We start from the raw sequence: 27,399 nt of genomic DNA, 5'->3' as shown, positions 1-27,399 counted from the left end.
CTTTGTAGGATGTCACAATGTGACACAATGTGTCACAATAGAATTTGATTCTATTTTTTAAATGAGAAAATATAGGAGTCATTGCTGCGGAAGGACAGAATGTTAGCCAGGAGCATATTCAGAAGTATTTTTTCTGCTACGGTCAATGAGGTTAAATCTCATATACGAGTGTCTGTATGAATGCGACCTTTGGGCGAGTTGTATAAAAAAAGGGAAACTCGCTCATCCGGAGAAGCCGACGGAACTCTTGAGCAAACACGCATGAGGCTGCCCAAGCGGGAATCCTGTTTGCGAGAAGCTTTCCTCCCTCTAGCCGCAGCCTCGACTACCCACATCCACGGGAGTTTATCCTCGGATTGCTATCTCGGTTCCCATCATGCAACGCTCTCTCACGCGACAGCCTCCATCCCGAGGGATTGCCATCCTGCGCACTCGGGCTTGGATGCCCTTTGCTGAGAGGCCAATGGTCGCAAAGTCCGCCAATCACGCGCCTGCCCCACCTCTTGTATTTTTTTTCTCCCCCTTCCCTCACATAAACAGCCTCCAGCAGCCGCACAACCCTCCAACGCCGCCGTTGGTTCTCTGTTTCCCGACGGAACGGAGGTGAAGAGGACGGATCGGGCGGGAGCAACCCCCACTTACACCACCACCTCGTTTCTCCTTCCAGCGTTGGTAAGAGCCCACTTGCTGAAGGTTAAATGTTGCTTGGCGGGAAGAGCACGTGGAATGGGTGGGAGGTGGGCATTAGCTTGCAAAAAGACCCCACTCGGGCAGCTTGCAACGAAATTTTATTTTAATGCATGTTGATTAGTGTACATAATGAAATTATTCCATTCTATTCTTGCTGGCGGGGACGGGACGGAATTGGGATTACATTTCCCGGACTTCATCTGCCCCCCAACTTGAAGGGACGAATGGCTCGATTAAGGTCCCAAGAATTGCTGAGCTGGATCGCGAGCTCGAAAGGATCCGGCACTTCGCCCTGCCGAGGGTCGCCAGAACGACAACAGCCATTTCCTGTTGTTGGTTTCGGGATGGACAGTTTCGCAACCAATAGTTGTGGCTGGGAATGCCCGGCTCCTTCTGCGTCAGGTGTGGAGAATCGATGGATTGATTGCTTTCGGGCTTTGATGTAAAAGCTAGTTGATCAGATTAACAGAGTTGGAAGGGACCTTATAGGTCATCTAGTCCAACACACACACACACACACACCACACACACACACCACACACCTTTGCAATGGTTTCCTTCCTCCTTTTGTCAGTATACTTAGATTTCTCAGTGTTGGTGTTGAAGCCGATGATCTGCCTTTCCAGAACTTTAAAGAAAATCTGCTTTTCCCAGAATTCAGATTTGTTTTCCTCTGGATATAAGGATTTCTTCAGGTTGCAGTTTCTCAGCCCATATTCTTGGTAGTTACTGGAAGAAATCTTATTAGAATTGGAAGTATTTAGCAGTATTTATTTATAACTGTTAGTATACTCAAAACTTTAAATGGTAGCTGGCTAAAATGTGGAGCAATACTGAATTATGTATTCAGAACTCTGTAGTTCGACCCTAGTCGTTAAAGATTAACAGAGTTGGAAGGGATCTTATGGGTCATCTAGTCCAACCCCCACCCCCCCTCAAGCAGGAGACCCCTACACCATTTCTGACAAATGGCAGGTACAGGAAGCAGATGGGTGTATTTCTTTTAGAACAGTAATTCTTAAATTGGAATGTGAAATTTAAAACAGGTTAAGATAGTGGATATGTATGGCTTCATACAGTTGCCAGGAGTCAAGCCTGAATCTATGACACTTACCTAAATTATAGTATTAGAAGATTACTATCTTGCCTACACATGTCTTGGAATCCTTTAGTGAAATTGAATGCCAAAATACAATTATCAGCAAAAATAATACAGAAGTTAAGTATTCCTTTTTTTGGCTCTTTGTTTAAAGTTCATTGAAACTGAAGGGGAAAATGTTACAAACATTTTAAAACGTAGAATGGCTGAAATAGAAGACTTCTCAGAAAATAAAGGTTAATATTTCTTTATGAACAGTAAGTTTTACAAACTACTTTTCTAAAAGCAGTTAAGGGCAGCCTTAAATTTTAAGAGCCCTGAGTTCACACAAACCACAAGCTACCTCGTTGCAGATTGTTGACACAGTGAACCACTCATAAACTACTGCTCATTGTTTTGTGGAAACCCAGGTAATGTTAATGAGTTCTGTGCAGAACTGTACATTCTGTACAGTCTAACTATTATAATATTTTAGTGCTCCAGTTTCAAAGGGTTCCTTTAGATACTTATATAACTGGTGAAAACTCAAGCATGATTTCAAGTGATATGTAGGAAGAAAGTTATATGTATTTGATTGTTTCCCATGCCAGCAGTTAATAAAGGAGGAAATGGGGAAAAAATAGTCTCTAGAGAATTCACTTATATACGAACGGCAAATGAATTTTATCATTTAACAGATTCCACTTTTATAGTCAGATGTTCATAACAACATGGGAAGTGTCCTTCCTTATCAGCAACAGACATTAAGTAAATTCTGTGTGTGTGTCTGTGTGTGGTCATGTGAGGGTATGGAAAGTGTCCCAGTGGTGGTAGGAACATTTGGGTTGAACCTTCCAGGAGGGTGGCTCCAACAGATCCAAGGAACAAAATCAGAGCTCTATGTCCAGAAGAATGTAATGCTAAGAACAGCTAAGATGTGGTACAGAACCGTCAAACTCTCTTGGCCTCTGATGGAGGACCCAAAATTAACGACTGTGGAGATTCTGATATCCATGGTGATCATGGTTCTCCCAAAGGTGCTTTTTCAAGAGGCAACTAGACTTTCTGGTTTTTCTTTGAAGATGCTTTGCTTCTTATCCGCCTTCAGAAAGTAAATAGGGATGGAGCTGACCTCACTTTGGGTGGGGGGGGGGTCGGGAGAGAGTTCCATAAGAGGGGCATCACTGTAGCGAAGATATACCTCCTCAACCTACCAAACATTATTCCCTAATAAATAGGACCTGCAGCATACATCTTCTGCCAGTGTTGATAGGATGGGCATATGTAATTGGGGCGAGGTGGTCCCTAAGATAACCTTGTCCCATGCTATGAAAAGCTTTAAAGGTTAAAACCAGCACCTTGAATTGGACCTGGAAGCAGACTGACAACCAATATAGCATGATAAGCAAAGTATAAATATACAAACTGCCTGCACTGCTGCATTTTGCACCAAGTGAAGATTCTGGATACTTCAAGGTTCTTCAAGGGCAGCCCCATGTAGAGCATATTACTGTAGTCCATTTGGGAGGTTACAAGGGTCTAGCTGAACATATGTAGGTATTTGAAATAATGTAAAATTGGGGCATTAAATTTTTGATATATTGATATAAGTTCAATGATTCATGAGAATGGACTATCTTTGGGGTTACTGTTTTTGTATTGGCTTTTATGTTTTTGTAAGCCATCTGCAGTCACTGAGAGTGAGTTGGGAGGCCATATAAATTTTCATAATAAAATTGGTGTTTTGCATTTGAAGTATTCAGTGGCTGGGTATATTATACTCTGTTGTTAGTTGCGAAGTAGTGTCTGACCCATCGCGATCCTCCTGGCCTTCCTGTTCTCTACCATCCTCTGGAGTCCATTTAAGCTCACGCCTACTGCTTCTGTGACTCCATACAGCCACCTCATTCTCTGTCATTCCATTCTTCTTTTGCTCTCAATCTTACACAGGATTAGGCTCTTCTCTAGTGAGTCCTTCCTTCTCATTAGGTGGCCAAAGTATTAGATTTTCTATTCTGTTCTAATCAAGTCTAGATAATGTCACTGTTATCACTGGTTAATGAATGAAAGAAAATGAATGTAACTTTTTGAAGTAGAAGTAGATAAATCTCCATTGATTCATTGCTGTCAGCTGACTTGCAGGAATTTTGTTTTTGTGAGATTTTGCTGATTATTGGTTTCTTTTCCTATTAAGTTTTCTTCAAATCAGGAGATCTATGGATCCCTGATAAAACATGTGGTTTTGACCCTGGCATTTTTAGGCAATGTGTCACAAGTTAATGAAGTGCTGCTGTTGATAATAGAATCGGGACAAGAACATGAAACATTGAAAAATTCCTGAAAGCTATAAGTAGGTTATGCGATACTTGGTTAAGCTGGCTCCACTTGTAATCACTCAGCCATGAGTGTAATAGTGATGTAAGAAAAACTAGCTTGAGTTTACCAGTTAAGAATTTCAACATACTGAAGAGCTACTCTTTTCAATACAGCATAAAGTCAGGGTTTGAGGAGCACTAGTGGTCTGGAAGAAGGATGAAGAGTGGTTGATAAGCTTTCCCAAGTGACAATTTGTTCTCCATTGCTTATCTTTCCCTGCCAAGCATGACAACAGGACCGGAAGGGAGTTGGGTGTGTTTGGGGTCCACCTTTAATATGAGACAGGTGTGTGTGTGACTTAACTGGCTTAGCCAGAATCCTAAGTGGGTTGAATGCATGTACCTAGAACTCTGATGCTCTCAGAGATTGTTGGTGGACAAATCAACACAACGATATTAAAATCAAGCCCTTTCCTTCTCTTAGAAATGTTAATAGATCATTGCTCGCCAGCTTGGATTGTCTTTGTCTAAAAATGATGAGGCTATTTAATAAATAACTTCCTTAATCCATCATTTTAATAGGATGGCTTTAATACTGTTTTTATTTATCAGAAAGTCTCACAAAAGCCTGCAGATTGATTTAAAAAAACCAGACATAATTAAGTTCAAAGTACAGCACACTGGGTATAATTATGTACTCAGGGAGTTCAACTGCCATATACTGGAATTTTTCATATGATTGAAAGGTTCCTATGATTTCCCAACTTCTCTGAATAAGGAGAGTCAACACCATAATACCTTGTGATTCTGTGTTGAAAGAGGCCAACTCCCTGATGTACTCATTTTAAATCAATGTCAGCCCAATAAGCTAGGCCAAACACAAGAAAATCAATCCCAGAACTGCTTCCCATAAAGTGAGAAATTTAAAAGCAAATTGCTGCAAAGTTGATGATAAAGGGCTGAATTAACACAGGAAGCTTTGGAGGAGAAAACATGCCTCTTCTTACATGATGACTTTCATAGTAACAGATAGAATAACACCATGTAGACCAGGGGTGTGAAACTCGTCTCGTCATGGTGGCGTGATGTATTGGGACTTTTTCCCCTTTCACTAAACAGGGCGTGGGCATGACCAGCTCATGACTCATTCGGCCCGCGAGCTAGGAGTTTGACAGGCCTGATCTAGGCACGTAGCAGTATCTGCACTCCAGGTTTTTTTTTTCTTTCTGTAGAGCCGGGGTATCAAACTTGTGTCATCATGTTGTCATCATGTGACGTATTATGTATGACGTATTACAACTTTTCTCCCCTTGGCATGGCCAGCCTGTGATGCATCTGGCCCGTGGGCCATAAGTTTGATACCCCTGCTCTAGCGCCTCTAAAACAGTACTTCTCAACCATCCCAATGCCGCGACCATTTAATACAGTTCCTCATGTTGTGATGACTCCCAACCATAAAATTGGTGTCTCAGTTCCTAAGACCATCGAAAATATGTGTTTTCCTATGTTCTTTGGTGACCCTGTGAAAGGGTCATTTGACCCCCAAAGGGGTCCCGACCCACAGGCTGCTCTAAAATTTATTCTACTGATATTGTGCCAAAATCACCAAATAATAGAGGTATATAATTCCAATTAAACAAGCACAAATGCCTTCTATTAAGCCTCCATTAAATTAAGTGTGCCTAATTTACTAAAAAAAAAAAGAAAGATCCTAATAATTAGGAGATTTTAGTTTTGCTTCCTTGGGTGATGTCGGCATTATGTTTTCTATAGCCAAAATTGTTGAAGCAAAAGATTTTCCTGCTTCTGACTATATTTAGATCTCCTCGCCCTTATGGTTCATGTTCTAGGATGCATCTGCTCTTTCTCACTTTAATTATTAAAAGCTAGAGAAGCACCAGGGCAACCGCTTTATATTCAATGGGTGATTTGTACAAGTGCTAAACAATTTTCAATGACTTGCAGTGCTCTTTCACCTTTTTATTGTTTTGTATAAACCAAAAGAAAAAAAAGGGGAAGTAGTCTATGGTTAGACTGTGGTGAACAGCAGATTTATGTAACAATAAATAGATCAAATTTAAAAAGTTTTTGCTGTAGCTAAATTGGGGACAAATTAAGTTGTCAGTCTGGTATAGCATGATACAGAACACTATACCAATATAGTAATGGTGGCTAAAGCATCAGCGATGGATCCAACTCTAAACAATTAAGTATAAATGCAAAATAATAACAGATCAATCTGTCAGTTAATTTCAGGCTTATATGCCTAGTTTAACTAAGTTCAACATAAGTCATATTATCCCTTACTGCACACATACTGTAAGTATATGAATCATTCATTGACTTTGTAAAATCCTTTTTTACAGGCATTTTGCTACAGCTTCGTTTTATAGCTTGTTTGTTATCTTGCCTCCCAGTTCTGGTAGGTCTTGAATAAAAAAAGAAGAGATGGCCTTGAAGGTAGCTGTACTTCTGAGCTTTGTGCTGGGAATTAGTACTCTGAACCTAGAAGACCCTGAGGATGGAGGCAAGCATTGGGTTGTCATCGTGGCTGGTTCCAATGGCTGGTATAACTACAGGCACCAGGTGAGAAGGCTTTGAGTTCCAGTTGAACAATAACTGGGTAAACTGAAGACTTTGTGCTGGATTGAATGGAATTTTTGAGGACTCCCTCTACCTAGCTAAAAATGTCAGTAGACTGCACTGAGAATTAATGTCTTGTTTGTTGAGGTTTAGCCTACTCAGTGCAGGTTTTTAAAATTAATACTATCCAGATCAGTAGTGGTTTGCAGGCGGTATGCCCTGGTATGGGCGTACCGGAGCCCGCCCGGAGCATCGGATACCGTTCCGGTACGATGCTCTGGAGGGTCCCACCCGAGCTCCTTACCGGTCTTTTAAGTCTTCGGCGCTTCCACACATGCGCACAGCGGATACAGTGCCTGCGCGATGCTCCACTGAGCAGCTGGAGTGACGCAGCGGCACTAAGATGGATGCATGCGCTGTGCGCATCTATATGGATGCTGACGGGCCCGTTCCAACCCTACCGGTTGGAACGGGATCCAGAACCCACCACTGAGCCAGATGTATAATAATAATGAAATAACCCAGAGCTAAGATGTTTAAGCCTGAGCTCCCCATCAAAGTAATAGAGAGCCATCACTGTAACCAATCTTCCATACTTCAGTTTTCAAATATTTATTTTTACAACTTGAAGAAACTCTGCATTGGTGCAATATGGTGGAAGAAAATGTTCTTGTTACTTGTCTTAACTGTCCTCTTGAGTAGGAAGGCAGGATACACATTGAATAAGTAGAATCAAAATATTACTACCATTCTGCTTGTAGCATAAGTTATTTAGATTTATTTAGACTTCCCAACCCATCCAGAATTCACCAAGTTGGCACCAAATCTTAAACTTTTAGCGAAATTTAAGACACTTAAGAGGTTCGATGTTTGTTCTTTCTTTGCTGTAGTGCAGAGATAGAACAGACATTTCTTTCTCCTCATTTAGTGGCTGCATTCTGTTCCATTGACTTGGTCATTATCACTAAGTGAATACATGAATAAGAGAGAGATGCTGCAAAGATCACTGGTTGCTACCATCTCATTCAGATAAACTTCTCTGGCACAATGTCCAACCTGTTTTTTCCCCCCTTTTGCCCCCTTCCAGGGTGGAGAGTTGCTTAAACATGCTTTCTCTTCCTGAGCTGCTCCCACCCCCCCCCCCCCAGTTCCCTAAAAAGTGCTAATGCAAGTTAACAAGCTCAGGACCCTGATCTTAATTAGTTGATTAGAACCCTGCTGCCTGAATCTGACCAAACTTTAATCAGTTTCACCATCAGAAAATTTTGTAAATGTTTACGTAGGACTGAAATGATTTTTTAATTACAGTTTTAATCTTTGTTTTTGTGCATGATTTTTGCTAATTAAAATGCTCACCAAGCAAAAAGTGCTGTAAATAAGGCCACCTGGTTACGTTTTGCAGTTCCAGTTCAGTTTTGTAAACATTAAGTACAAACCAGGTCAAAGAGAAATAGACAGAAAGATATGCATGGAAGAGGAAGCTTTAGGTAAGAAAAATTTCATAGACAATCACGTGAAGAGAAGTTGCAACAGAAAATGTAGAAACAGCAGCCCTCAGATTCTGCAGAAGGACATGTTTACCTTTTAAGAAGATGCTAAATAAAAGCAGCAGTGATTTTTATTGTGAATTCTTCCTCTTTTTTTCACCAAACCTGTTTGTCCTTATTGCAACTAGAAACTTGTTGACAGAGGATGGAAACTGTACTAAACTGCAATTGGCCAGAATAACCAGACGTTGCAGAAATGTGCAACCCTCTTAAAGAAGAGTCAGTCTGAAATTTTCACCAAAGGAAACAAAATGCCCATGGTAGAAACTTTCAGCCCAGCTCTCTAAGATGCCATCCCTCAAAGTTAAATGTTGAGTAATATCTGTTTCTTTCTAACAAGGAAATTAGAGGACTTCAGACATTGAACAGTGTCCAGCAGTAGGAACTTGGACAATTGTTCCTTTGACTTAGCTATAGGTTTAATTTCTGGTTTAAAAGAATTTTTCCAGTATTTTTCTAACCGTATAGAAACATTCACAAAATAAATAAAAAATTCTCACCACTTTTTCCTGCTCTTTATTTGGACTTACTACAATAGAGTGTCTGGAGTGAAAAATTATCTATTGTGCGCATATAGAGGTTGTTTTGAGTATGACTCGTAATTTTGCAGGTGTTGGCTTCTCCTTCCCAAGAAGTGATTCCATGCAGCAAACCACAGAAATTCGGTGAAACATGAATGCTATAAAAATGTTGTCAATGTTGGCCTTTCTGTCTTCAAAACTCTGTTGCTAGATATGCAAACATTATAAGTTGTTGCAACTGGAAAGTTCCAGAATTACACCTACAGTTTACCACATCATCAGATCTTTATTATGGTCAAAGACCATCATAAGGCGGGTGAAGTATAGTCAATCAAAAAGCATAGAAAATACCTCAGTCTAAAGAATTAGTAATTATAAAAAACCTAAAGCAGTGGTGAAATTCAAATTTTTTTACTACTGGTTCTGTAAGCGTGGTTTGGTGGGCGTGACAGGAGAAGGATGCTGCAAAATCTCCATTCCCACCCCGCTCCAGGGGAAGGATGCTGCAAAATCTCGATTCCCACTCCACAGTATATTTTAAGCAATGCAATTCTCCTGGGTTTTTCTACTGTTGGTAGGATGAAGGACTACTCCTACATACTTGAAAAAACAGACATGCTCAATCTTCTGGCCATCTATTGTCCAGGAGTAGTTTGTGTACCTTTTAGCAAATGCCATTCTTTTGGTTTTCTGATAATTGAGCTCTGTATTCTCTTCTAGAAGAGGTGTCCTGAGCACCTGGCCTTTCAGCTCCAGCGGTCCTTGGAGGAAGCTAGTTATCTTGATCCACTCCAGTCCGGCTTCAGGCCTGGTTACAGCACAGAAACCGCTTTGGTCGCATTGACCGATGACCTCTGGAGAGCCAGGGACGGAGGCCACGCCTCCATCCTGGTTCTCCTTGACCTCTCAGCAGCTTTCGATACCATCGACTATGGTATCCTTCTGCGACGACTACGGGAGGTGGGGGTGGGAGGCACTGTTTTGCGGTGGTTCTCCTCTTACCTCTCGGACAGGTCGCAGTCGGTGTTAGTTGGAGGGCAGAGATCGACCCCTAGGCCCCTAACATATGGGGTGCCGCAGGGTTCAGTCCTGCCCCCCTACTTTTCAACATCTACATGAAACCGCTGGGCGAGATCATTCGGCGGCACGGGATAAAATACCATCAGTATGCGGACGATACTCAGTTGCATCTGTCCGCCCCGTGCCAACTCAATGAAGCGGTGGACGTGATGAACCAGGGCCTTGAAGCTGTTAGGGACTGGATGAGGGCTAACAAACTCGTGCTCAACCCGGATAAGACCGAGTGGCTGTTGTGTTTCCCTCCCACTAATTCGGCAAGCATTCCATCTCTCAGGCTGGGGGGTCAAACACTACGCCCCTCAGACAGGGTCCGCAACTTGGGAGTCCTCCTGGACTCACAGCTGACTTTCGAACACCATCTGTCAGCTGTGACCAGGGGGGCATTTGCCCAGGTCCGCCTGGTGCACCAGTTGTGCCCCTACCTGAACCGGGAGGCTCTCACAACAGTCACTCGTGCCCTTGTGACCTCTAGGCTGGAGTACTGCAATGTGCTCTACATGGGGCTGCCCTTGAAGAGTATTCGGCGACTTCAGCTAGTCCAGAATGCGGCCGCGCGAGCGATTGTGGGTGCACCTCGCTTCACCCACATAACACCTATCCTCCGCGAGCTGCACTGGCTACCTGTCGATCTCCGGGTACGCTTCAAGGTGCTACTCGTCACCCATAAAGCCCTTCATGGTAGTGGATCTGGGTACTTGAGAGACCGCCTACTGCCAATCACCTCCATTCGACCAATTAGATCTCACCGATTAGGCCTCCTCCGAGTTCCATCTGCCGGTCAATGTCGACTGGTAACCACGCGGAGGAGAGCCTTCTCGGTGGCAGCTCCGACCCTATGGAACGATCTCCCCGTGGAGATTCGTACCCTCACCACCCTCCAGACCTTCCGCACAGCCCTTAAAAACTGGCTATCCCGTCAGGCCTGGGGCTAAAGATTGCAACCCGCCCGAATGGTATGAATGTTGTGTTTTAATGATGTATTGTTCTATATGTTATAAGTTTGTTCCCCCCCCCCTTTTTAAGTTGTAAGCCGCCCTGAGTCCCCCCAGGGAAAAGGGCAGCATATAAATAAACTTAAATACAAATACAAATACACCAACAAAGTAACTGTTGGGATGAGTGACCTGTTCCAAAAAGATGTGAATACCATTTTCTTCCCTATTTTGTTTTGTCTGTGTACACTTGCTGATGCCACTTACTTGTTTTATGCCTGTTTCATTAGTTATTTCCTTTAGATGGCGCTATCTTTCTGTTCCCAATGTGTCACCTAGTCTGCAATTTTCTCCATTATCCCATTGCCAGACTTTTTCACCCCAGCACTATGCCCAATATTTTTCTGCTATGGATTCTTGCATTTCCCATTTGTTTTGCATCCACATCATGCAATAGTGATCCTTCCTTCTTTCTTTCCTTTCCTCTCTCCGTCCCTCCCTCCCTCCTCATAGATGGACTTGCCATGTGTCACCCATCATCTTTTCTTTGGAATCTGCCCAGAACTACATTCATTCCATCTTTTCTATTCTTCCTGTGCTGTCTAAGGTTTCACTTTTAGGTGATGCTGCTATTTGTTCTTGGGGTGTATTGAGGACATTCTAGTCCCCTTGGCATTTCTCCCACCTACAGCATGTTTTATCTTCTCTGAATTTAGGAGTTTCTCCAAATAAAACTCTAATTTCGCAATAACCCCATTTTGGGTATTGTACAGTAGATAATCATTACGTTGACAGTTTTAAAAATAGGGATATACATGGGAAATTGAAGTTTCACAAAAACAAGAGCTGCAAAACTAAGCATAAAGAGAAATGAAACTATTAGTATCGTATAATTGTCTTCAGATTTGGCTCGGTATTCAGCAGGTGTGGCTCAGAGCCGTGTTGAATTATTCTTCTGTGAATGTTTTTTTGTGAGAGGTTCCTCTCTGATTCTCAGTGAACAACCATGTTCCAACACTATATTGTGAGAAACAATATTTTAACTTAAGCAAAATCCATATAATGTCATATTGTCTTAGTTGAAAAACAGTTGGTAAAGAAAACTATCTCATATCTTTCAGGCTGATGCATGCCATGCTTACCAAATTGTGCATCGGAATGGTATACCAGATGAACAAATTGTTGTTATGATGTATGATGACATTGCTTATAATGATGAGTAAGTAATAAACATTTAACCACAACAATGCTACAATAAAGTCACAAGGTTTTTTTTCTTATAGAGTCTCAGTTTCACAACTTCACATTTGCTTACTGTTGAGTTTCCTGTAATGCTTTCAGGCATGTCCACAATCAACTGATTTGGGCTTGTCCAACTGCCTTAACATCCTATTTTTTCTCAGGAAACAAAAACACAAGATTGCATTCCACTGGAATGATCAATATAGATAGTTCTCAACTTATGACCAATTGTTTCATGTCTGTTGACTGTCATGACAGGCTCACTATGGATACTTTACAGCCCTAAAGCACTTTCAGCCATCATAAAGTCTTGCACCGGGTCCCCTAGTCCCATAAGTGCATTTTGAGTGCTTGACAACCTATTCTCATTTACAACTAGTGTCCTGCAATTGTCTCTGCCAGCTTCCCCAAAAAGTCAATGGGGAAGCCATTAGGGAATGTTGCAAGTGAAAGGGATGATGGATTTGAGATTGTTTCCCCACTGCACCAAGGAATTTGCCCTCTCTTCTGCACTTGCACTATGCTGGAGGAATGGACCTCAAATCTGGCAAAATTGCTAGTGAATTTCAACATTCTGGAAGACTCAGAATACTGGCATTTACTAGTGTTTTCTCTCTGGAGAGGCAGAAACTAGTGAATGCCAGTGTTCAGAATCTTCCAGAATGATGCTGTTTGCAGTCATTCTCTCTGTTGATCTTACTTAAGATCCTGCTTATTAAAAAAAAAACTTGTATCTACTCCATGATACCACCTAAAAATGTGGCCAATCCATGATCTATAAACAAGGAAAGGATAATATTTTTCATAGGGTCTGAGGATAAGATAATGAAGTAATGTTAAGAATTCCCCCCCCACCAATTTTTTTTGGGGGGGTTATTACCTCAGCATACAAGATATGTATATCTAAAAGTCTGAAAATGCTGTGTGTATATTTTCTTTTCTTTCCTTTTTTTGTTAGTTGTAGACTAATATCGTCATAATAAAATTGGAGGAAAAAGGAAATTAAAGGGAGAAAGTTTAATGGATCAGAATGGGAAAATTGGCTTCCCTGAAGGAAAAAAACTAGATTTTCTCCAATGATTAGAATTCTTATTTAGCATTAGATCTGCTTTATAGAAGGTTCTCCTTTCTATAGCAGTTGATGTTGTGAAATCTCTGGAGACTGTGATATTTTATGTACGTCTGTAATATTCATACACTTTCCATTTTCAGAAATCCAACCAAAGGCATTATTATTAATCGCCCAAATGGCACAGATGTATACAAAGGAGTATTAAAGGACTACACAAACGATGTAAGTGTCTGGTTTTCTTGCATGTTTATATTGGAACAGAAGAGCTAATTGGTGATGAAACAGTGCTTGTTGCTATAAAAGCAGTATTTAAACCCAAATTTAAAAATAACCAAATAACAAGAGAATGCAAACTATGGAAAATGCTATTTCATTTTGGCTTTTATGCTCCTGGAGGCCATTTTAATCCTGGACTCCATATCTAGTTTTGTTACCAGTCAGTTGGCATGTATTTTCTCTGCTCTCATCATTCTCTCTAATAGACTTTTTCTTTAAGATAGGAGTCTTATCCCTCTGGTTGAGAAACATTGTTGTTGCTTATGCATAATGAGGTTTTATTATCTTACATATAGCAATAAGGGCAGGATATAAATACATTCATAGATATGCTGGTTGTGGGTTGCTTGCTACAGATCCAGAAGGTAGAGCTTATTTCGGTTTTCAATTTGTACCGATCTGTAGGATGTAACACCACAGACCTTCCTTGCCGTGCTGAGGGGTGATGCTGAAGCAGTAAAGAATAAAGGATCAGGAAAAGTAATACGAAGGTAATGGGAAAAAGGACAGATTAGGTTTCCAAAAGATGACTTTATTGCTAATGTAATTTTACAGAGATTGAACATAAATAAGTGACGTGTTCTTTTTTATTTTACAGCGGCCCCAAGGATCACATATTTGTTTATTTCACGGATCATGGTGCCCCTGGAATTCTGGCTTTTCCAAATGATGAAGTATGTTTTTCCACACAAAATGCCTGCCTATGTGTCTGCAAGGAAATCAAAAAGGAGAGGAAGGGAGAGAAAGCTCCTGGGTGTTTATTTCTTTGGTGCTTTATGAAAAGGAAACCAGAATATCAGTTCCTGAATTTGACATGGGATCCTTGAAAAAATAGTTTCTGAATGTTGGGGGGGAGGTCCAGATGTATGTACGAATAATAGTATGAAAGAATGCATGCATATGGTTGAGAATTGTAATGAATTTTCCAATTAGTATGTGTGTGTGTGTTTGTGTGTGTATTAGATTCACTATAAGAATTGAGTATAAATAATAATTGCTTTGATTTCTGAATATATATCTTCTTTCTCTAACGTGGATATATTGAAGTTAAATAAATTATAAGATTCATTTTACTTCCAACAATTTGATTTTACCGACACAGGGACTAAACTCAAAAATCAGCCTTCTCTTTAATCTCATATTCATGGATAATTATGCTAGTATATTCTCAAGATGTAAGAGTTTCATATAATTTTGGGAGAGGAATATGCACTGTATGTTTCTAATTTCATTTGCCTGAGAGCTAATTGTGAACAATTTGTTTTCCAGCTCAAGGTGCAACACCTGAACAAGACAATTAGGTATATGTACCATCATAAAAAATACCAAAAGGTAAAATTCTTACTCAAGATATAAAAATAATGTAGAATATTTCTTTGTAGCTTCATCTGTAATTTTTACAAGAGTTTAATGGAATGGATGACATTATAGAAAATTAGAAGTTTGTGTTACCAAGTATGAGGAATTATACTATAGCAGTAAACCTACAAGCTTTGTTATTTATTGCAATTGACTGCATGAAAAATCTTGGTTTTGAAATGCCTGGGAATCATATAGCATTCAGTTCTATACTGTGATACAATAAATTATACACTAATAAACTGCTTGGAATGTGGCCTTGTTCACAAAAATATGAGGAAAATGCAAAGGAAATTGATGTTAAATCTGGGCTCAGTTATATGAAGGCTTCTTTTTGTCAGTACTCTTGCTGTTATAACTCTGGTATGATTAATGACAAGTAAGAGTTAATTTGGGATATAAAATGTAAATAAAATAAGAGCAAATTCCACTCCTTTTTAGCACTGATGATGTTACCTATAAATCATCTGTAAGATAACCACCGAGCTCAGAGAGCATGAAGGACCCCATAGGTCAACCCTGTGCTACGAATATTTTATCACTACAATTCACTTTAAAAAAAAGTACAATGGAAAATTCAGTGCCACATAGCTAAGCTGTCATCTGTTTTCACCGTCTGAATTGAAACCCAGATGCTTATATTATTCTCTGCTTGATGTGAATGCTCATTTCCAGAGAAAAGGATAAAATAGAACCCCTTTTCTTCAATTCTATTAATCCAGAGATTCCTAAGTAGGACTTTGTTGATGTGTCCAATTTATATTCCCTTTGCAATGTCTTAGAGACTTGTATAATAAATCATCAAATTTGAAATAGAGGTTTTAAAAATAATTGTGTTTAAATGTGCCATGTTTTCATGTAAACAGTTTGGAAAGAGTTTGAAACTGCCTTTCTGTCAGCTTCTTACAAAATTTGTCTTTGCCAACATATGTGAGAACTATAACTCCCACAGGATTCCCAATCACTGGGAGTGCTGATTAAGAATTATAATCTCAATGTATCTTGAGGATTCTAGATCAGAGAGGGCTGGTTTAAAAGGCAATATACTAGAGAGAAAAAGTGAACCCACCACTGCTAAAATATGTCTAATGAAGTCTTCTGTAAATTACAGATGGTTTTTTACATTGAAGCATGTGAGTCTGGATCAATGATGGAAAATTTACCTAAAGATATTAATGGTAAGTGATTAGTCAGTGTTTTGATCTGGAAACCTATAAGTAACATTAGTAAAAACTCAGTTTAAAGGAACATTTGAAGAACAAATTCTCAATCCTTATAAATCCAAATTTATATCATAGACATTAATTTATGAAACTATAGTAATTTGTAAAGTCACATAATTGACACTTTCATATAATTTGTGCCCATTTATTTGTTGATGCAATTTGGGTGCCCACTCACTGCAGTTGACTTTGGGAAGCTCACAAAAATCAATAGCATGAAAACCACAGAATACAAAAATAACCAAAGCAAGTACAAAAATAAGTTCAGAATAAAATGGCAATCCAACAACAAAGGAAACATTTTAAAAAATCACAAAGAGAGAAGTCTCATCCATTATCCCAAAGTCTGGGAGATCAGCCAGGTGTTGAAGTCCTTCTGGGATGCTATATGGATCTCAGGGACTTTGTTCCAAAGGGGAGATACCACTACAGAGAAGGCATATGCTTCCTGGGTCCTGAAAGATGACACTCTTTAATTGAGATGTCTGGAGCATGTCCACTAGGCTGGATTGTACTGGATAGGCAGAAACCATGGGAGACAGGAAGCTCCACAGATATCCAGGCCCTATGCCATGTAGACTTTATAGATGATAACACACCTTGAATTGCACACAGAAGCACTCTGGAGCAGAGGGACATGGACATTTTGGACTAATTTAAGCTTCTGAATGATCTTCAAAGGCATATCCATGTACAGCATTTTGCAGTAGTTGAGATGTGAAGTGACATTTATCTCAGACTAAAAACAATGAACTTGACTGTTCTTAATGATTTGGTTGGCTACATCCAGTAAAATGATTATTAATCCGAGTTTTCATTGTAGTTCATTTCAGCAGATAGGACAGTATAATTGAACTACCAGTTAATTATGGTTTAACAATAGAGAACCTTGGCTAGCTTGCCACTGGCTGACATTTTACTTATTTTGTATTTATTTTTTTCAGTCTTCTAATACTTAAAACTTTACATTTTGAGAGGCATCTAATAGTATTTTGTGAATAGAACTAACTGTTTAAAAAGAACTGTTTCTTTTAGTTCTAGTTTCTTTTAGTTCTAGTTTCTTTTAGTAACTTTATGACCAGTCCTCATGTTTACCCGCTTTGCAGGCCTATAAAGCAAACAAAAGATGAAACAAGATCATAAAACACAATTGTGGTTTCACTTAGTGGCCACTTTGCTTAACCACTGAGTTGTCAATCTCAACTATGGTTGATAAACAATATCTGTAATTCTTTTCAAGTGTTCAGAATCACTGACTTTGAAATTGTTGAAGAACCATTAAGAATGTGCAAGCCACACAAATTGTTTGTGGTCAGAAAGAACTATTTGCATTATTTATGTGTATGAAAAGAGGCCGTATTCTTCAGACTTCTTCCAGGCCTAGATCAAACTTTAAACGGCCAAAATGAAGACCAAAATAAGTTATTGTTGATACATTCTTCAAAGATTTAAAATGTAAAGTTGTATTTAGTCAAAGTTCTCCTCAAATTAATGCCAGCATATTCATTAGCATTTAGGATGTGAGATCACCTAGTCCCTTATGTAGATTCTAAATATATGAATAAAATTTATGTTCAATTAAGAGCTCTAATTAAAATTGAAAAGGAAAATTAAAATCTCAGATACCATTCAAGCTGAGATGGAAGACTAACAGCTGAAAGAGTGGGAGAGTGACTCCATTGGATGTGGAGGAAACTGGGGAAGGGCAAACTCAGGCTGGGCAGAAGAGGGAAAATGTAGAACAAGGGAGAGGGAGTTCAGATGAAGACCAAGTCCCACCCCCTCCTCATCCTAGAGCACACAGGGAAGAACACAGAAGAGAGCAACGTGGGTTGCATGGCTTACAGGGAAGGAAAGGGCCCCGATTCCCTTCACAAGGCACACCTGGGGATGAAGTTTAAAGGAGAGGCAGTTGGGAGGGGCGTTTGTCAGGAACAAACACTGAATTCCTATAGTGTTGAGAGTTGTGGCTTGCATTCCTGGCATTCCTCTGGACTGTTTGAATTATTTCCGCCCTTCTGTGTGCTTATCTTGTCTTGCTGGAATTATTCTTTGCTTCTGGGACTCATCTTTCCCTGCTGGAATGATTGATTACAGTCAGTCTCCTTACAGCGTTTGAACTGGAGTATCTGCAGGTTTGTGGAAGAGCTTTTCTCCAGGTCGTAGAGTAAAAGAGATGTTGGGGGGCAAAGTTGGTGGCAATAAAGGGACTCACATTGGTTCTCTGGCTATGTTGCCTTCATGCCATGCCCCGGGTCATCACAGGACCATTTCTCCTGTGCCAGGCTGAAATTGCCAACATATCAGAAGTTTCATTACTGATTGATTACATTGTTCAGTCTGTCTTTTTTGTTTATTTCATTTGATTTAAAGCGAAAAGATTTTTAAAAGACTATTTATTGTTATTGGATCAAGTTACCTTAAAATCCCAAGTGCTTCAAATGGTACCACCGGTCAGGTTGTACAAGTATAACTGATTTTTGTCATGAGCAAGTCAACAGGGCTTATCCATTTTCTTCACAGTTTATGCCACAACAGCATCTAACCCTGAGGAATCTTCATATGCGTGTTACTATGATGAAAAGAGAGAAACATACCTGGGGGATTTGTACAGTGTCAAATGGATGGAAGATTCTGATGTGGTAAGTTGCCAAGATCTGGTATTTGCTTGTGCGAGGACCACTGTTAGGGATTACATTGTGGCAAGAGGAAACATAGATATATATTTGCTTTTATTGCATCTGCAAACAGTTAGCTGGTGGCCCCATTCCAAATGATTTATTCCTATCTGGAGGTAATCAATTGGGATGCCCTTGTGAAAAGTATTGGCATCTGGGGGATCATGTTACTTGGATTTGCTCACAGATGGACCTTGACTAGGCTGGTCCCATTAACGTGATAAAGGCACGGCCAATTATCTGGGAATAATTGGATCCTCAGAAAGGTCTTCTGTGGAAGTGGACAGGATCCTTTAGGCTGTTAGGTGAATCATCTGACATGAGGTTGAGTCTATGAGGTGTCAGCCTTCTTGAGAGAGAGAGGTTTATTCTGTTAGCCTTGAAAGAGACATCAGTATGCCTCATCTTCAAAAGGCCATTTATCCATCATCCTAGACAATTTTTGTTTGGTCTCTTTGTTGAGAAGATGGTTGGGTTACAGCTGCAATCAGCGCTGGAGGAAGTGGCTTATTTATATCCTGAATCAGTTGGATCTAGATTGTAAAGCACCAAGATGGCATGTTGGTTGCACTGGTTAGTGATTTGTGTTGCAAAAAAATAAGGATAGTGCAACCTTAATGATACAGGAGGAGCTTGGATTTGAGAAACAAGTGGCCAAATTCACAGTTAAATGACTCTGTCCATTTAATCAGGAATCACGAGTCAAATTCAGTCCACCTAACCTCACAAGACTGTATCCCAGGCAGCTCATTGGATGTGACCAATCAGAGTCCAACTCTAGTGAATCCAAATTGCTTTATCCACCAAATAGCAAGGAAGCTCTGTAACCCTGTAGGGCAGTGTTTTTCAACCACTGTGCCGCGGCACACTAGTGTGCCGTGACATAGTGTAAGGTGTGCCGTGGGAAAATTACTTTATATATAGTCAGTTTAGGCACAGAGTTAATTTTTTTTAACATTTTCTAATGGTGGTGTGCCTCATGATTTTTTTCATGAAAAAAGTGTGCCTTTGCACAAAAAAGGTTGAAAAACACTGCTGTAGGGGACCTTCCTCACTAAATGGGTCATGCAGATGTAACAAATATGGAGAAATAATGGTGTTTTGCCACACTTATTGCCATGATGTAGGCATCAATATAGGCTGTTACTCGTGTTTAGTCTGATTAGTCTTTCCCCTTCTGGTGCTTCATTTCCCAGAGTTTCTGGGAGAGATGATAAGAGAGAAGTCACATAGGAGCAGTCTGATCCATGTCCTCAGCCACCCACCTATTTGAGGCTGGTGCTAAAGCCTATAAGGTGATCCAGGGCCAGCTCTAGGCATTTTGGTGCCTTAGGTAAGGCACCAAAATGCCTTATCTATTCATGTTCTAGTACTCCATATGGTTTGGTTCATCTTCTGATTTTGTTAGGAATTTCAAAAGGACACCTATTTTTTCTCTTGTGATTTTCATCCATAGACAATTTGGGGGGGGGGGGAGATTAACCTATTTACACAGTAAGTGAAATAAGTACACATACGTGTTAGTCGTTCCGAACTCTAGGGGGGCGGTGTTCCGTTTCAAAGCCAAAAATCCGGAGCTGTCTGAAGACGTCTCCGTGGTCATGTGGCCGGCATGACTTAATGCCGAAGGCTCATGGAATACTGTTACCTTCCCATCAAAGTGGTCCCTTGCATTTTTAAGTACTTTCGAACTGCTAGGTTGGCAGAAGCTGGGATAAGTAATGGGAGTTCACTCCGATCTTTCTGATCGACAAGCTCAACGTCTTAGCCACTGAGCCACTGTGTCCCTACATTTACACAGTAGATAATGTTAATTATATAGGCACCCATTGTTGGCCTATGGTAAGAATTCTGAAAAATTTGCATAGGTTATCAAGTACACTGTTATTGCTTTTAGTTCTTTTATTGTTGTTTCTGGAAATCAGGGGGGGAGGGGAAGAAGGAGAGGGGGGGGAAGAAGTAACCTCAATGCACCTCTGGATACCCTTAGTAAAGTGTATTGCAAAAATGTCTAAAAGAGGCATATTCTTTCATTTCTTTGAATATTAATCAATGGTCCTTGCATGTTCCTCATAATTTTTTTTCAATGTAAAACAAATGATCTGTCATGAGTTTTATGGAAATTCCTTTTGAGCTTAAAACTCTATTGAATAAATTGCCACTTGGGACATTTGTCAGCATTTTTAAAAAAAAGATTCTTTTATAGAGATGCTAACCAAGAACCAAAACTTTGGAGAGAAACTGTATTTGAATATTTGTTCATAAAAGCCTTAATCGCATTGTTTCTTTTTCATTTTGCAGGAAGATTTGAAAAGAGAAACCCTCCACAGGCAGTTTGTGATAGTAAAGAATCACACCAACACGAGTCATGTGATGCAGTATGGAAACATTGTGAGTAATTAATGGTAGGGAAGTGTTGAGACAGGTTTCTGCGATAGTAGCCTTCTACCCAGAATTGAAGAAGCTTCTTGAATGAGAAGTGAAACATTTCCAAGGGAAAAACCAAGAAAGTCCCATTGCCTTTTGAAAAAAGCACCTTGGGGACAACCATGACCTGGGTGGTTGAGACTCTCCATAGATTTCCACGTCTTCTGTAAAATTCATTTTAAAAGCTACATTACAAAAGAGGAGTGGGGGGGGGGGAAACTATGGATGTTACATTATTGAGTATTTTTATTTACAGCTCCATGCAAGGAATGCAACTTTTAAACTGCCAGGCCTTTGAGTTTTGAAAGATGGAAAGAAAAAAGAAAAAAAGAGGGAGGGGGATAGAGAATCCTTTACCTTCCTGGTGTTATAGTTTCTAATTAAGATCTAACTTTCAGTAGATTAGCCCACAACAGTAGGCATGGTCCTGGCTTCTATGAGGATAAAGAATGGCCAACTGTCTTCCCTAACATAAGTTTTCCAAATTAAGTTCACACAAGGGGCAGACTCCTTCCCAGTTCTAGGATTGGGATGATGCTGGGAGTTATTTAGCATAGGGAACAGGGAATAATGGAAGCTCACAATTTTGCTGAACTACAACTCTCAGTAATCCCATCTGTAGTAGCATCTAGCTTTCCTTTGCTTGTCTTTTCTGTGCCAGCTAGACCAATAGGGACCATGTTTTACAATGATCCTTGTCACCAAGGATCTGCAGGGCTCACTTGGTCCCCAGTGAGCCTACCTGATCAGTAATTTTATAAAAGAGTCCCTTAAATGTGCTTCCAGATGCTTTTTCTTTTCTTTTCAAGTGGTTGTTTTTTTTTATTTTTCCACTTGCAGTCTATCTCTCACATGAAAGTAGTGCAGTTCCAGGGCTCAAAAGGGAATTCCAGCATCCCCATTTCATTGCCGCCAGTCGATCACTATGACCTCACACCTAGCCCTGATGTGCCCCTTGCAATTATGAAGCGAAAACTGATGGCCACCAATGACCCCTATGAAGCAAAGGCAATTGCAAAAGAGATGAAGACACATCTGGAGGTAAGAGTGAGGAGGAAATGTAACATGTGGAAAGGAACTGTCTTGTGTTTCTGTGAAAAGCATCTCTGTTAGAACAGAAATGCCCCGTTCACGTATTGGGCTAAGTTAAGACTGAGCAAGCTAAAGCCATGGGGTTTCATACCAAGCCTAAGCCTCTGGAAACCCTTTCATTGACAGTGGTAAAGAAAACAATTAGCAGCATGACTTTCTCACCTTTTACAGTGGAAAATATATAACGTTTATAATGCATGTTTTACAGAAAGGGACCTTGCCTCAAACAAGCAAAAGAATATCCTGCTTAGGGCTGTGATACACCTACCGTATTTTTCAAAGTATAAGACGCACCAGATTATAAGATGCACCAAGATTTTGAAGAGGCAAATTAAAAAAAGGTTTTGCACTCTGCAGACCTCCTCAAAACTTTTTGTCAAAAAAAGGGCATGCATAGCCTTTAGGAGGCTTGTAGAGTGTTCCTGGGAGTTGGGGGGGGGTCTGGATTGAACAAAAAGGGGCCTGTTTTTTTTGTCAAAAAAAAAAAAGGCATGCATAGCCTTTAGAGGCTTATAGAGTGCTCCTGGGGGATGGGGGGGGCAAAATTGAGCAAAAAAATGGCCCGTGTTTCGCTTATTTCTGTCCTCCCCAGCCCCTAGGAGCCCCCTGAAGGCTATGCACAACTATTTTGGTGAAGGGATTTCGGGAGGCCATTTTGGGACGGGGATTCAGGAGGCCAAAAATGCTGTATTCAGTGTATAAGACACACCCAGATTCCCCCCCCCCTTTTAAGGGAAAAATGTGCATCTTATACTCTGAAAAATACGGTACTTTGCATCTTGGCTCTGTCTACTCTGCCCACCTCCCCCATATGTGAAATGTTGCTCCTGGCAAATAATTGCCCACCTTTATATTAAACCATGCTTAATCCTGATTTATTAGTAAATTTCAATCTGTGTGGTAAATTCACGCAATGCATTAACTAAATAAACTATATCATGATTTAACATGATGCTTAATTCATGCTGCTATCTGCCCAAGGGGATTAAAATGTGCTATTAAATGAATTTCAGTATTTAGAAAATTCTGCTTCATTGTTTTATTTGAGGAGAAAACGATGCCTTTGAATTGTGGTGCTAGGAAAAAAATCAGCTGACAATAACAGTACCATATTTATTTGACTAGTAAAACCACCTATCTCAACAAGGCGCAACATAAAACAAAGGTTATTAAACAATTAAAACAGTGCAAAATAAAATATATATGACACCATGTAAAACTGTAGCTCTGAATACATCCAGAATACATGGTCCTTAACACACATGAGGCCTGTGGCCCAGGAACACAGCCAGGTCTTTACTGCAGGAAAAAAAATCACTGGAAAAAACTGTTTTTCGCTAAAACGGAGGTGTTTTCGCCTTCCCCCAGGCCCCATAAGCCTTCTGCAGGCTTCAGCAGTAACCAGCCGAGTGCAGCTTCTCGGAGCAGCACGCCTCCCTAATCATGCGCTCTGGGGATCCAAAAATAAAAAAGGCAGCAAAGAGCCCGGCCTGGCGCCCTCCCCCTTTCAAAGGTTTTCACCACTGTTTCGGTGGGAATGGCTTAGTGAGAGAGTCATGTGACTGAGTGTGCGTGAGTGACATCAAGTTGGCCATGCCCAGTCAGTCATATGCCCCGCCATCTAGCCACGCCCACCAAACCGGTAGTAAAACTTTTTGAAACCCACCCCTGAGTCCTACCTATATAGCAAGTTGCTAAACTCCACACGCTCTTGTCTTATTGTAATATCATTATACTTTTTTATTTTTATTTAGAGCTTTAAAGTCTGGGACCAGAAGCATTAAACTTGAATGTTTTATTGTATGTAGTTTGGCAGGGATGTTTTTAAGAATAGGTACTGTAAACAACCAATGAGCTAAAAATAAATAGTCTGTTTCATTTCAGCTGAGTTGACAATGCAGACTTCATTTCAGCTGCCAATGCAGACTTGAAATATCCTTTTCAAAAAATGTATTGGGTTCAGATTTAATCCAGTTTAAAAGAAAACATTGCAAACGTTGAGACCTAAATCTTAAGTATATTTTGAGTGTATTAACTTCTATTAACTTAATGGTTGTAGTCAAAGAATGAATTACTTCTTACAGAAGTGACTGGATTGTATATTGTTGCATCATAACTATGGAATTGTGACCAAAATATTTGCAACCATCTACATAATTATAACCTCTATTTTCAAGGTTTGCAGAATTGGAAAATTCCAAAAAGTTTTAAAAATGCATGAAACTTGAGCCTGAAAGAGAAGGAAGATAATACTAAGAACTTAAGTGTTATGAATGACATGGAACCATATATTTTCTTAAAATTTAACCTTGAAAAGCTATTACGATGACTCTAGGCAGGTTGTAGGTGGGAAAACATTTTATGTGCAAGTGAATACAAACAGTTCTCATTTAATGTCTGTCTTATACAGCCATTCTTTGCAGTTACACAGTGATGAAAAAAATAACTCTGCAGCCAGTCCTTTTAATTACGAAATGAAATTTTGAATTAAAATCAGAAAATTGTGATGTTTCACTTAGCAATCGCTGAGTTTCTAGTCTCACTGGTGGTTTTTAAAAGTCTATTCTTGTTTTACTTTATCCTGAAAAAAAAAGAAAGTTGATTCAGCATTCATTCATTCTTCTGGTGTTTTTGAGGAATTCTTGTTGCATTTCTAAGATCCTAAAAAAATCAATTTTTCCTGTATTTTTTTTCTCTTTTAGGCCAGACAAGTGATTCAGGAATCAATGCACAAGATTATGATTTTAATAACGGGCTCTAAAGAGCATGCAGATAAAATCTTGTCATCTAGATTGAACCTCAGAAATTATGACTGTTACGAGTCAGCAATGGATCACTTTAAAAAACATTGTTATAACTGGCACAATCCTTTGGTAAGTTAACTCAAGGTGTTAGTCAAAGTAACAGGGATTGGTACTGGCCTTACTTGGACTGTAAAATTGAAAAACTGGTCTGTTCTATTTGTATAGGAAGTAAAAGTTCAGTTTGGTTATTTGGTTGACCGGGATTGTGAATATTTGCATTTTTGTTTTTCCACTTAATCAAAAAGTAAATCTTATAATCTTAATAGAGTTGTTTGGAATTATCAAGGGCTTGTGTCAAGATACTTTGATTTTGAATAAGATAGCATTGTAGCAGCCTTGGGAAAGCAGTGTATTTTATATCCTGTTCTAAGATATGTTGGGCATAGTGTTTCTGAGCTCCATTTCTTGTATCCTTGACTGTTGGCCAAGTTGGTTTGGGGCAGCTGGAAGTTATAGCTTCTTCAAGTCTGAAAGATCAATAAAGTCTTTATTTGCTGTGAAGTGTGACTTTGTTCAACAGAAGAAAAAATTACTGAAATCGTCCATTATGGGGAAAGAATGTTGGTATGGTGTGTACCTACTTCATAGTAGAAAACTGAGTCCTCTGCTGGATCCATATATGCCCATAAATAAGTCAACCAACTGGCCTTGTGACTACGGAGCTGAACTGTTGCAATTTGCTCTATATCAATATCATTCCAAAGTGTCAGATGTGGAGGGCTCATTTGTTATGGGTGCACCAAATCAAATTCTAAAAAAAATCCTTGTACAAACACTACTAAGGAAGGTATTTTGGCTGCCAGCTAGCTTTTGGGTACTAGTGAAGGTGCTAGTTGTCACTTTGAAAGTTTCACATGGCTCAGGCATATATCAGTGGAACCATCTCCTTAGGTTGAATCTGCCCACCTGAGGCCATCAGAGGAAGACGGCTTGTTAGGGCTTCCACTTATGAGGAAATACCAGCAGAGACCCACTGTTGAGTTTTTTCAGTAATGGAACGGTGAATCCCATTATTTCGACGTCCATTCCTTATTATGCTTCTGAAGAGCTATGACAACATAGTTCTTGAGAAGAGCATTTGAAGATGAGTATTACTCTTTCTTTAAGGGATGGTGCATCAGATTGGCCTCAATTAAATAGTAACAGTTTTGCTTTGGGTTTTACTGTTGTTATGTTGGTTTGTTGTGAGTTGCTCAGAGTTTTCAGAAACTGAGCAACTTAAGAAAACAGATGCATCCATTGAATTGGATTTTAAAAATCTAGGAAAATCTGTTAAACCTGAAGATTGAGTGATGAAAAGTAATTTCTCTTCTTTGTCTTCATTTTCAGTATGAATATGCTCTGAGACAGCTGTACGCCTTGGTCAATGTTTGTGAAACAGGGTATCCCGTTGACAGGTAAAAAAAAGCACGTGTGCATTTTATCTATTGATCTGCTGAAAGGCAATATTTTATCATCAAAGGCCATAAAGAATATAGCAGTGACGTTCCTGGATGGAATTTTCCTCCTCTTCATGTGACCTTAATTTTAAAAAAAATTGCTTTCAAATTTCTATGGTGTAATCTCAGTGGGATTTCAAGAAAGAGAGGCACATATGTTATCAGACCTTGTCTACTGCTAGCTCTGGTAACTTCTACATTTTTATTGGTGTGCTGTGAAAATGTGCTTTAGTGGTTGGTACTTCATAAAATTTTGATGTATAAATATAAAACATTAATGCTGTCAAGGTTTTAATAATTTGCCATTGTTTCCTCTTGCAGAATACAGTCGGCCATGGATCAAGTGTGCCTTGGATAACTATCCATTCCAGTAAAATCTACCTCCTTTCAATCAATTAATCAATAACCACGACATTAACCAGAATAATCAACAAGGAATTAAAGCAAAATCATTTACAGGCATATGTTACAAAGCAACAAGCCCATATTATTTTTAAAACAAGTGACTGGGTCCTACACTTTAAAGTTTTCACAGTATGCGGTGTTGTGGTCCCACCCAGTCTGCGTTTTACTCCAGGAGCTGCTTCTGGATTTCCCTGGTTCTTCAGAGCCCTCCCAGTTGCCACCTGGATTTCTCTGGGTCAGCCTGTGATACTTTTATTTGTAATATTTTACGAATGGGCTGATTTGCAGAAGCTCTTCTTTTAAATTGAAATATGTTTAGTTATAATCCTTTTACAGAGGCTTTGGGTGTCTCAACCATGTACAGGTTATAGATTTCCCAAAATTCCCTTTTATGAATGTAATAATCTTGGTTTTTATAATTGTAGGTCAGTGCTTTCATGATTTGAAGGATACATTATTAATTTAAAAGTTTACATTGCATGGCTCAAGAATAAAAAGCCATCCATCTCTCCCTCCCCATTAAAGCTGGGGGGGCGGGGAACGTGCTGCAATGCTTTAACATGATTCAGCTTCATTAAGGGAACGAATCACGGTCTCTAAGCTCAGGAGTGATGGAAGCATTATTTTTCAGCTACT

At 39.7% G+C, this 27,399-nt stretch overlaps 1 protein-coding gene across 1 annotated transcript; it reads left to right on the top strand.

The window, feature by feature from the left end:
• The first annotated feature begins 512 nt into the window (after positions 1-512).
• Positions 513-26,380, top strand: LGMN (legumain). Its single transcript, XM_087725693.1, has 13 exons — positions 513-672; positions 6,501-6,669; positions 11,868-11,965; positions 13,201-13,282; positions 13,742-13,827; positions 13,935-14,010; positions 14,606-14,668; positions 15,807-15,873; positions 18,442-18,560; positions 20,898-20,987; positions 21,864-22,064; positions 24,818-24,988; positions 26,249-26,380. Exons 2-13 carry the CDS (start codon positions 6,532-6,534, stop codon positions 26,318-26,320), a joined length of 1,263 nt encoding a protein of 420 aa, XP_087581819.1. The 5' UTR covers positions 513-672; positions 6,501-6,531; the 3' UTR covers positions 26,321-26,380.
• The last annotated feature ends 1,019 nt before the right edge of the window (positions 26,381-27,399 follow it).

Source organism: Thamnophis sirtalis, unplaced genomic scaffold, assembly GCF_051295495.1.
Source record: "Thamnophis sirtalis isolate CommonGarterSnake01/CBP01778 unplaced genomic scaffold, rThaSir2_p1.2 scaffold_1, whole genome shotgun sequence".
Lineage (NCBI taxonomy): Eukaryota > Metazoa > Chordata > Lepidosauria > Squamata > Natricidae > Thamnophis > Thamnophis sirtalis.
This window is presented reverse-complemented; position numbering and strand designations above follow the sequence as displayed.

Coding starts and splice junctions, on each gene's coding strand:
- LGMN (XM_087725693.1), top strand. CDS start 6,532: ATGGCCTTGAAGGTAGCTGTACTTCTGAGCTTTGTGCTGGGAATTAGT. Junction 18,561..20,897: donor GGATGGAAGATTCTGATGTG/GTAAGTTGCCAA, acceptor TTCATTTTGCAG/GAAGATTTGAAAAGAGAAAC. Junction 20,988..21,863: donor TGATGCAGTATGGAAACATT/GTGAGTAATTAA, acceptor TTCCACTTGCAG/TCTATCTCTCACATGAAAGT.